Raw genomic sequence first — 11,891 nt, forward strand, 5'->3', positions numbered from 1 at the left:
CACTCTTCCTTGTACATCAGCAGAATGCTCCCCCCCCCCGCACTGAGCAACCTGTGTGTACACACTACTCGAGGCTTCCCCCCCCCCCGCACTGAGCAACCTGTGTGTACACACTACTCGAGGCTTCAGCAGAGACATACGTTTTCGACTCACTCATTAGAACCCCCCCCCCCCGAAGCAAAAGCAACGAATCTGGGAGCGCACGCGCAGAACGGCGACAACGCCTCGTTCTTTTATACACGCAATTCTTTTCCCGGCTTCCAGCATACGAGATTCACGGCGAGCTGCGCGGTCGACGACGCGCTTCGTTATCTGTCAGCGAACCAGATTGGCGGAAATCTTTGACATGCGATGGTGATTGGGAGAAACGCCGGGAAGGGAGGAGCCGCGGTCGCCATGGGAGACGGGTGAGGGAGAAGCCGGAAGCAGGCGCTTTAAGTAGAGGGTGGGGCGTATTCAGTTATATTTCCTCCGCGGGAGCCGCTGGGGCTGTTTGGACTGGGGGGAGGCGCAGTGAAGGCAAGGTGTTTGCGGTGCCCGTTGTCTTGTGTGTGTCCGTGTTCTGAGGTGAAAGAACAGATCATGGGCTGCTTCTTCTCCAAGAGGCGGAAGCAGGCCAAAGAGGCAAAGGCTGGCGCGGAGAGCGGAGATCGGAATGGCTCTCTGTCCGCCGAGGCCGACAAACAGCCACAGTATAGTTGGGACCAGCGAGCCAAGGTAACCGCGATTTCCTCCTCTGAAAGCGGCTGCCCTTGGGATGGGGTGGGGTGGGGTGGGGGTTCTCTGCTGAGCGCACAGGGCTACTTCCTCTTCTTTGCTGGCTGTGTTTGCACAACATATTGGGATACATGGGGCTTGGCTGGTGGTGTGTGCGCGAGCCCTCGCCAGTTTGACTAGATTACGGATCAGTGTATCGTGTGAACCCAATCAATTGAGTTAATCCCGTTTCCTGCGAGAGAATATGTTGGGAGAACACCAACCGTTCTTTTGAATTAATATAAATATTTGTAGCTTGGGTTTTAGATTTTTGGCACTGGTTTGCTCTCCAAGCTTGTTTTAATTTACTTTCTGAACGTTTCGTTACCAGACTAGGTAACATCATCCTCAAGGCTGCCTTGTCCTATTCTCCTGTTCTTCCAGGAACGGTTTCCTCTCTCGTTCCAAAGAGATTTTCCTAGCTTCGGGTTTCCTCAAACGGATACCATTCTCGCTTTGTTGGGAGAGGAACTCTCAAAAATATCCACTGTGGATTATGCTGAATGAGGATTCTGGGTGTTGTGCTGGGTTTGGGGGAGTTGGGGGAGTTTTTAGCCCATCTGACACCTTTTGCAATGTTTTTGGTTGCCTGCTTGGTCTTGTCATTTTATTTCTGTAAACCGCAAGTGTTGCTTGTGTGGCGAATAGGCATTATTTGCAGCCTCTTCATGATTTGAAAGGTTGGTTATTCCTGTCATCTCAAAAGATGTGTGGTTAGATATTCTTTACCAGCCTTTAACCATCCTGGTGAATTTGAAGAATTGTGGTGAGCTTTCTCCTCTGTGCAGTATGGAGCTTTTTCAGTCTTTGGAAGCCGTGATTTGGGCTTCTTTGGGCAGATAAACGGTATTTTAATTAGATTATTATAATGTATTTGTGCATGGGTGTCATAGATTAATGCAGCTGCAAAGTTAGAGATACTGAAAGATACTGAAATTTAAAAAAAATCAGGGAACCTTTGGAGGAAATGGGTGCTAACCCATATTTTTGAAGTGTAGACAAGTTGGTGAAACTATCACAATTAGTTTAGCATTGCTACAACCTTTCTTGTTGGCTTCTGTTTCATCAATTATAATTTAGTCATTTGGTAAATACTTAAACCTGATAGTGGTAGTTCAGAGCACATCAATGTATTCTTGTGTACATAATCTAAGATATAATGATCTTCCATTGTTTTCTATCTAGATATCTCTTGTGTATAAAGAATGAGACTGCGGGTATTCCCAGAGGTTCTCTCTCTTTTTTTCATAAGTGAAGCTATATGGAATCCTCCCTTTCAAGATACATAACACAAACCCAGGAGTTTTTTCCCCTTTAAGAGAGGGCCACCTTCAATTGTCCTTTACATTTGGTGCCCAAGGAAACTTTGAAATATTTTTGACTCATTTCCTTGAGTTATGAAAATAACTTCTCTATAATTTGCAATGACCAAAGGCTGGAAGTTTTAGGGACTTCCATCTGCATTTTGGGGTGGGGTTATAGCTTTACTTGTGGTATTTATGGGTTGCTTGCTCCATTGAGTTGAATTGAACTTATCATTTTGGGATTTCCCTGTGATTTTCTTTCCAGGGACAATCAGGCCACATATGGCATAATTTTCAAGGCTACATGACTTCTTTCACCTATTTTTTGAAATTATGGGAGCACAGAATGTTCAAAAATGAAATATGAGATTCCCCCCTCATTTTGAATGAGATTGAAAATGAATTTTGAATTAAAAACAAATTGCAGAAATTAATTGTGTCTTTTAAGTAGTTTATAACTTTCAATTTTTATATTTCAAATGCCATTTTGTATCAACTGGTGCTTTAGAATGGGTTATGCCAAGTAATAAATTTATCTTGTCCTAATATTAGGAAGAATTGAAATTAAGTTGATGAGGTTTTATAGTAAAATATTTTAATGGGGACTACAAATATTACACAATGGATAATTTAACTTTGGTTGTGATATCCATTTAAAAGTATGATTAATTTTTTTTCCCTTGAAATGATGGGGAACATTTTGACATTCAAGGAATCTAAACTGAATTGAAATGCTGCTTTAAAAGATGATATGTGGAATTATACTGTCATTATTGCACAATCCTGCCATATTAAGGAACAACTTTGCTTGTGTTTTCAGATTAGGTCAATTAGTTGTTACACAATTTCTCAATTCCACTTGGCTTAATTTTAATTAGCACCCACTGTTTTCCTGTTTTATATCTTGGATGTGCAATGAAGTGTAAGAAACTATAAATCTTATTTTTTATCTGGCTAAATATTTTTTTAGTATTCTCTAGGACTTGAATATGTGATATGATTTCTGAAAATACGATACTTGAATTATATGCAGTGTCTAGAGGTGTCAAGCGTGCATCGTCACATGATATATCGTAACTCCCCCCCCCTATTCACTAGAACTGGGGTGGGGGCAGCATGTGATGCCTTTGGCCCACGGACTGCGAGTTTGACACCCCTGGTCTAGAACCTATATGTAACCATGGCTCACTACTTAATTAAATCAAATAACACATTTTAAGACAAATTGTTATTGTTTTCTGATAAAATCCATATTTTTAAATGTAAATGTTTAACGAAGTACTTCAATATTATATACAGAAGTATAATTCTATTACCATCTTGCAAGAAATCTTTTATATCAATAAATGTAAACCACTAAAACTGACAAGTGCAAAAGATCAAATTCACACATGAAGGTTCAGTTACAGTGATTTATTGCTAAAAGCATATGCAAAGGAATCTTCTCAACTAACTGTTAATACTGGTTAGACATAAATAAGGGTCCATGGCACTCAAGCATGATTGGACTTAATTTGCTTGTGGCTGCATAGGGATCCTAAGCTGATCCCCTTTTTCACTGTGCCTCCAGGTTCCCCCATACCTTCTACAAAATATTTGATTTTCTTTTTATGCTGTGCTGTCACTTTGTAATTGAATAGTATTTCACCAATCAATAGCATATTTGAACTATCATATAGAATACTGTATTGATTAACAATTTGTAAGCTTTTAATAGAAGTTCTCTGACTAAAATAACCCATTTCCTTCAGTTTCTTCAACAGTGGAATAGAAATGGGAGGGGAAATAAAATAACATTGATGCTAGATATTTTGCATAATATAGTATGGTAAATATTGATTCTAAATTTTTTCTAGACTTGAAATGATGGAGAACATTTCATGACTTTTAAGTATATACCTTGAATATAAAATATTGCTTTTGTTCTAGATTGATCCGAAAGATTACATGTTTTCTGGACTCAAGAACGAAACAGTTGGACGTTTACCTGGGAAAGTTGCAGGGCAACAGTTTGTCATTCAGGACTGTGAGAATTGCAACATTTATATATTTGATCATTCTGCTACAATCACTGTTGACGACTGTATAAACTGCCAAATTTTTCTAGGACCTGTAAAAGGCAGTGTGTTTTTGCGTGACTGCAAAGACTGTAAGTGTGTTGTGGCATGCCAACAGTTTCGTACTCGAGACTGCCGAAAGATAGAAGTATTTCTGTGCTGTACCACCCAGCCCATTATTGAATCTTCTACAGGTATGAAATTTGGATGTTTCCAATACTATTATCCAGAGCTGGCTTTGCAGTTGAAAGATGCTGGGCTAAGCATCTTTAACAACACATGGAGCAATATCCATGACTTCACACCAGTTTCAGAAGAAAATAATTGGGGTCTTCTAGCTGAGGATGCTTTAGTTCAAGACTATGTACCATTGCCGATTACTGAAGAATTAAAAGCCGTGAGGGTTTCAGCTGATGCCAACAAGAGCATAATTCCAGTAACCCTGGGAGGACGCCAAAAAAAAAGTGAGGAATCTTGCTTTGTAATGTTCTTTGCTGGAGACTATACAACTGCCAATGCAAGGAAGTTAATTGATGAGGTAAGAAACAATTTGCTGTACTTTATACTTTGGGTTTAGAACTAAAGCTATTTTAAAAATTAAAGTATTACAAATCTGTAGCTTTTAAATGGCTATTAGAAGACATAATCAAATCCTGACATAATGCAATTTTGAAATTTGTTCATTTATGTGACTGCCTATGCTTTGCACTCTGAAAATATAACCTGTAGGATGCCACAGGAGAATAATCCAGAGTAAAACTTGAAGATACACATGAGCGTTGCAGAGGGAGAAAAATCCCACTTCATAAGTTGAGGTCTGCTGGTACAGCATTAAAGAGAATCTTGTAAAAGTGTTTGTAATATCGTCATGGTAAATGTTTTTCTGTATCTCATTTTTAATTCCAAAAAGATCAGTGGCTGTGCAAAACATGTCAAACCAAGTTCTTTGATCTAAAGTTAGAATAGGAATCTTGTTTTACTGCAAGTGTGCTTTGCTAGGGCAGAAGTACAAAAAAGAAGGAAAGGGTCCAGGAGCCACATGCAAATTTTTTTAGCATCCAGAATGGGAGGAGCTGTATGTTGGATTTTCACTGCCTATTAAAGAGTCTTAAGGCACAAAATAGATACTTAAGCCTTTGCAAATGCTTAAATCTCTTCCCTGAAAGAGCTTTGGTGCTGCTTGTTAGGTTACATTATATTTTACACAAAGCTGGAATGGATCTCAGACCAGCAGAAGTTGTGCATTCTTGTTTCAAGAAGGAATTGAAAATTTCCAGTCAGTCAATGTCTGACTTACAGTTCTTTAGAATCAGAGTTAGGAGGAGTCATATAGATCATGAGTTCATCCTCCTGCTTATGATAAAATCCAAATTAAATAATCTGGGCATTTAAATTTGAATTGTTATACATTGTCATAAATTATTCTCCATTGGACTTAATCTTTCTCACTGATTGATGGTTCATTTTCTTGACTTAGGTCCCATTCAAGCTATTTCTGAATCACATAATGATGCGGAGCTCTTTATGTAGTTCGATGTTATGTGTTTTTCCCCCTCAATTTATTATGATTTAGAGGATATAGATGGCTTTAAATAATGGGGAAATTGCTATGCAGGAAGAAACATTTGCATAAAAATAAATATTTTGGTTTTTTAAGGATTATTTCCATATGATGTTTATTAAAATTTTACATATTTCATGTGTATTCCAATTCTTACTGAAATTCAATAGATGACTGGCAAAGGCTTTTGGCTGATACAGACAAAAGAGGTTTCAATGAAAGCTGATGATGCTCAACGAGTGTTCCAGCAAAGAGCATTTGAATTCACCCCTTTACTTGACAAAGGTATAATTATTTGAAAAACTAAAACCTTGAAAAATTAAATCTGAATGTAATTCCTAAGGCAGGGGGCAATGAAAATTATACTGTACGTACATCTTTTTAAAATTGCCTTGTCATCAAGTGGCACATTTCAAACGGGATAAGTATAAACAGACAATATGATGTCCACTTTTTGTACTTTGTCAAGCTAGGCTAGTCAACTAGCTGAAATAAATTCTGGAGAACTTCTCCCAACAAATGTGCGCACAGACATATGTACACATGTATTTCCACTTATATACTTGCTAGACGTTGCATTCCAAGAAAACCCAAGTCAAGAAAATAAGGTATAAATAGCTACTTATATTTGTCTATAGAATATTCTTCAGGAGCTTTGGAACCACACCTCATTAAGGTTATTTTATTTTAAATTATTGCCAGATAATTGACTGCCAGACTTGCAAGTTATTACTTGGGGACAACTTACATGTGCAAATTTATGCTTACATCACTACAATGTAAGGGAGATTTTCCTTCCATTTGATCTAGAAGTGGCAGCAATGTAGATTGCAGTAATCACATTGCTGAGTAAGGTGTATCATCTTGTAACTTCTGCTGAAGCAACTGAATCACTTTAGGTTAGAATCTGAACCATGTTCAGGATTTTGATTAAAATGTATGTTTGGACCATAATCCTGATGGGCCACCTTTAGTTACAGATCTAATCAAATGCTGAGATTGTGGGGGAAGTTCTGCTATGTTTGCCAAATGCACAGTGTCATTTTGCATTCTCTCACATGGGTTTTCGATGTGGTTGCGCCTACATTATAGAATTATCATCCCTGGAAGTTTATGAGGCACTCATTTTACAGTACCAAGACATTTGTTAAAGAAACCTCTTCACAAAGACCTTTTCTAGTTGACTGTTGAATAAGTGTGAAGGGATTTTTTTTGTTTCTACTTCTGTTTTCAATTCCTCTGTCACTTTTACATATATATTTTATATGTTTTATTGTATAGTTGTTATTGAGTATTTTATATTCTGTAGATTGCTCAAAGATCCTGTATATAGCACAGGGTGAGAATAAATTAAAACATTGTAAATCCCTCATATTTGTGAAAGAAAAAAGGGACTAATTATGAAAAGTATATTTACTAGTAGGAACTATGTCCCCTCCCCCAAAATATTACCTGTAAGTTGATTCTACTGTCACATGAGAATAAACTATAGCCGAAATTGAGCAAATGGGTAGTGGGTCAAGTGGCTGAAGACATCAAGATCAGTCTTTTAAGATAAGCCACCACTGGGAAGAGGCTGCTTGCCTAGTGGATTTAATTTTTCCCATAGTGCTGAAACATGGCATACTTTTTTCCCTTCCCTATCCTTTTCCATATCATCTCTATCCAGTTTTGTTTCTATTCAGTCTCTCCTATCTCCATGTAGCTTTCCACACACACACACCTGTTTTATGATGGAAAGAGAATGTGAGTGCATATGATAATATTCCACTTGACAATATGATTTTATAGTTGGAGAAATCTATTCCATAAATAATAAATCTTATTCTCAGTGGCTTCATATAAATATTAAATAGTATTAGGGATCAAGTTAGTGCTTTATGACATTCCACAAAAGATCTGCCATAGTCAGAAATAAAGCCATTTAATATTGTTTATGCAAGTAGGAGTCAAATATAGTTAACACAGTATCCTCAATTTACGCAATTCAGAAAGGTACCATAGTTGACAATATCAAAAGTTAATAGGGGATCCGTCAGTAAAATAGAGGGTTGTACCTGGTATGTTTTCCCAATATTCCAGAGTAGATTTCGGAGAAGTCTCCAATGCAGAAATGATTATTTTGTTCAGTTTCTCATACTCACAGGCATACAGAGTTGAAGACAGCAATATCAAAATACTAATTCTTAATTATTCCTTTTCTAGGTCCTGTTGTTGCTTTAGAGTTTAATGGAGATGGTTCTATAGCAGCCTGTCAAGACATTGTTGTCAATGTCTTTAGTGGAGCTCAGGTGAGTAGTGGTGGTGCAGATTCTCCCTGAAACTGTTTTCTGGAAATTATAGCATGTTTTTCCACTGTACTACTTTCTCCACAGAATTTTACTTTTTAAAAATGAAATTAATTCTGTCCTTTCTTTAGAAACTTGAAAAATACAGGGCACATGTATGGTTCTATTTGGTGATAGTAATAAATAAAGATACATCCATACTGCTACTACAAAGTCACATATGTTTTCCTAACTATATCAGGGGTGTCAAACTTGTGCGTCAGATGCATTACACCCTGGCCACGCCTACTCCCAGTTAAGCAAAGGGGGGAAAAGTCATGATATGTCACGTGATGACATGATGCTGCAAGTTTGAGATCCCTGATCTATATTGTCAATATGCTCTAGTGACTGGGGCAATGAAAAATGTTTTACATTTTTACAGTATTAACATGTTTTGCATTTTTATTATATATTTTATGAATTTGGAATCTAGATGTAAATACTTTTAATAAATACATGGTGATTCTCTTAGTATTATTCAATTAACTGTGGGTTCATAATTACTGAATATTGAATAATTATGTTAAATTAGTTCTTGAGGTGAATTATCTTAGGTATTAGCTAGAAGATACCGAGTCTGTATCATTTACAGTCAGATTATATAATTTCAAAGATCTTTTGAAAATGAAAATATATTTCTATTATGTTTGTGTCAATCAATTTGCAGTTTTAGATTAGCATTCTAATCTGAACCAGTTGACTGGCTTATTTAAAAAAACAAATTAAAATTCTGGAATAAAACACTTGAGTTCTAAATCTTAATTGTGCTTTCTTTTTTATCCTAAAATACAGGTTTTTGTATCTGAGGACAAGTTGTCTGCTTCAAGAGAAATAGAGAGTTTCTATAATTTTGCTGATATGCAGATGGGAATGTGAAAGAAACAAAAGCACCTTACTGAAAAATATCTACCTTGATAGTTGAGTCGAGCATTAGGTTTGTACAACACTCTGAATTAAGTGGATTTTTAAAATCTTTTTTGCCTTTTCCTTATAATACTGATTTTTCAGTAAAACTATAAAATTGAAGTAACTCTAATCACTCTTAACTGTAATGTGATTCTTTCTTTCCTGCATATTATATTTTAATTATTATAATATTTTCAGCTATAATGGTACACTAGATGGAAGTATAGATGTTAGAAAGCTGGTGCAAATTGAAGATTTTTTATGTATGTTTGTATCTTTGAGCATAAACTCAATTTTGACAAGGGCATGTTTTACAACATTTAACAAGCATTACTAACAATTAGTATGTCCTGAAATTTTCAAACATTTCACATGAAATCAATATCATTCAAAAGATTTTAATTCTGGCTGGTTTGTCTTATAAATATAAAATTAGCAACAATGAGAAAAATAGTTATTTTAACTTTTGCTCTCAGTCCAACAGTGACTTTCAATTGTTCGATTATGCTTGAATGACGTAACTGTTCAAGAAAAGGCATTTGTGGAAACAGGCAAGGTCTTGCTATGGCTTCTGATGAGCATCTCCAACAGAGGATTTTATTGCTGTTGTTGTTGAATTTTTCTGGGACTCCTGCTTCAGATTTTTGTATATTTTTTCCAAATATATTCAATTCATAAATACAGATCTTATAGAAATGAATGTGACCTGCAGGTCTGATCCCCATTTTACAAATCTTTTTCTGATCCAGAGATGCAAGGCTGCTAGAACAGCATTTCTCCCCAGGCTGAACTTTATCTTATTTTCTCAAATAATTTCTTCTTCTTTTACATGCTGAGTTCCTCTCCAAATACAGGGGAGCAGTGGAGCTCATAAACTGCTTTTGACTGCAAAAAACTGAGAATAACATTAAGCAAATGGCGATTCTTAGAAGATATTTAAGGCAGAACACGGGTCACAGATGAACTCTAATATCAACATCCACTCATTAACAAGAAACTGAAATATAGGCATATTACACAGCCTGTTCCACCCAACATCCATACACATAATTGAATAACATGATCCTTTCAACTCAAATAGAGGCCACTTCAAAATTTCCTCATAAATTTACTGTTTATTAAATAAAGGTTAAAAAAAGCATCTACACAAATCTTTTCTCAGTATTTCAGGTATATTATCTATACCATTGAAGTGGTTTAGAATGATCAAATATAAATTATGATAATTAAAAATAATAATGCAATCAGTTTATCACTTGTTCAGAGTGTAGCAAAATGGCTTTTAGCCATGCTGTAGCTGCCCAGGAGCTTCCTTTAAATAAGAGTAAATGTTGCTGTTTAAGGATTATACTGCAAATTTACTGGTATATGAAAGTTTGATATTTTACACAACTGTAAAATTATTATTTTTTGTATAGTTAAATGTTTTATATATAAATACTGGTTTCTTTCTTATATTAGCACTTTATGGATAAAGATTGTGTATAGAATTTTTACCTGTACATTTTAATAGAAAACAACTATAAGAGGAAAAAAGAGAAGAAAATTTCTGCATTGTGCAGTCAATTTAATCAATGGAAGCATCAGACATTTACTTGTTTTTATATTATCAAAATGGAAGGACTCATGAATTAATTTCTGAATTGTTATGTATTTAATATTGTTTATGAATTGAATTTATTGGTACTATATTGTAGAATTTAAGAAAAATTTATACAGTACATTATAGCTTTTATATACAACTTGTCTAGCATTTGTGAAATGGGTTTTATAATAAATACTTAAATGAAAGCTTCCCTTTATGATACATTTCATTTTTTAAAAAAAAAATACTGTGGTCAGTATTGCACAGTTAATTCCTAAATCTTTAAGATTACGCAGGCTCAATATATGATCACAACAAACTCCAGAATTTCAGTTGTAAGTCGTTGCTGTTGTAAATCAAGAACCTTTGTGACTGGGTGTTGGTGTCGTAGAAAAGCAGACGCAGACAGGAGTAAGGTTGTGCTGGGAAGGCCACCCGATGGAAGGTACCCCGAAGGGCACCCACCCAGAACATTGTTCGGGGCTCCCTTTTATTGTCAAACTTCTCAGAATAGTAAAAGCTCATTGGACAGAAAATACACTTGGCAACTATTGGTTTACAAATGCATGCTTTCCTCATGGACACCTCATGATCACTTCATGGGCACTTCATGACTCTCTACTAGTTAATATTTTGCTGCATGGAATGTGATGTCTATGTGTACATTCCATTGTCTCTTTTTGTAAGCATAAGAGATTAAGCGCCAAAGAAGGAAGGAATGTGGATTTTGACTGATTTAATCAATGTGGTTTGCTAACTACTGATTAATCAATTAACCCTACAACTGGGCTCAATTTTATGATTGTTTTTACAATAGTGGCAAAGTGAGTCATCATGGCTGTTAAGTGCATGGGCTGTTAAGTGAATCCAGCATATCCAAGGGGAATTTTTTGCCATTTTTTGGGCAGAAAATAGCAAAAAAGGTAGCAAATTACAGTCATGTGACACTGAAATAATGCATCTGGTGATAAAATGGCAGTTGGTTGCCAACTGCCCAAAATGCAAGATATGACCAGGCAAATGGAGGTGTTGCAGCAATCATAACTTCAAAGATGGGTCATGAGTAGCTTTTTTGAAGTCTTAACTGATTTTTAAATAAGGATTATCTGTAATCTTATTGTGTTTATTTTAGATAAGATTTTGTTGGATCTGATGCTGATAATTACACTGTACAAAAACTGTATTGGGAAGATGAGTAGGTGGCAGAGGTTTAAAGCTCCTTAGAAACTGGGAAAATGACTACAGGTAGTCCTTGACTTACGACTACAATTGTGCCGAAAATCTCCATTGGTAAGCAAGGCAGCAGTGAGTTTTGCCCCAATTTACAACTTTTCTTGCCACAGTTGGTAAGTGAATCACTGCAGTTGTTAATTTAGTAACATGGTTGTTAAG

General features: G+C 36.0%; 1 protein-coding gene across 2 annotated transcripts; it reads left to right on the plus strand.

The window, feature by feature from the left end:
- The first annotated feature begins 455 nt into the window (after nt 1-455).
- RP2 (RP2 activator of ARL3 GTPase) lies at nt 456-11,647 on the plus strand. 2 transcript variants are annotated; one of them, XR_014175108.1, is made up of 6 exons: nt 456-717; nt 3,990-4,655; nt 5,849-5,963; nt 7,884-7,969; nt 8,801-8,942; nt 11,632-11,647. XR_014175108.1 is itself a non-coding variant. In XM_081949522.1 (5 exons), the coding sequence occupies exons 1-5, from the start codon at nt 583-585 to the stop codon at nt 8,882-8,884; spliced, it is 1,086 nt and encodes a 361-aa protein (XP_081805648.1). In that variant the 5' UTR covers nt 456-582; the 3' UTR covers nt 8,885-10,699. The 2 variants fall into 2 exon arrangements, 1 of the variants encoding a protein (XP_081805648.1); XM_081949522.1 differs by lacking the exon at nt 11,632-11,647 and having other exon boundaries at nt 8,801-10,699.
- Nucleotides 11,648-11,891: the final 244 nt, after the last annotated feature.

Source organism: Natrix helvetica (genome assembly GCF_964273705.1).
Source record: "Natrix helvetica genome assembly, chromosome: 3".
Taxonomy (NCBI): domain Eukaryota; kingdom Metazoa; phylum Chordata; class Lepidosauria; order Squamata; family Natricidae; genus Natrix; species Natrix helvetica.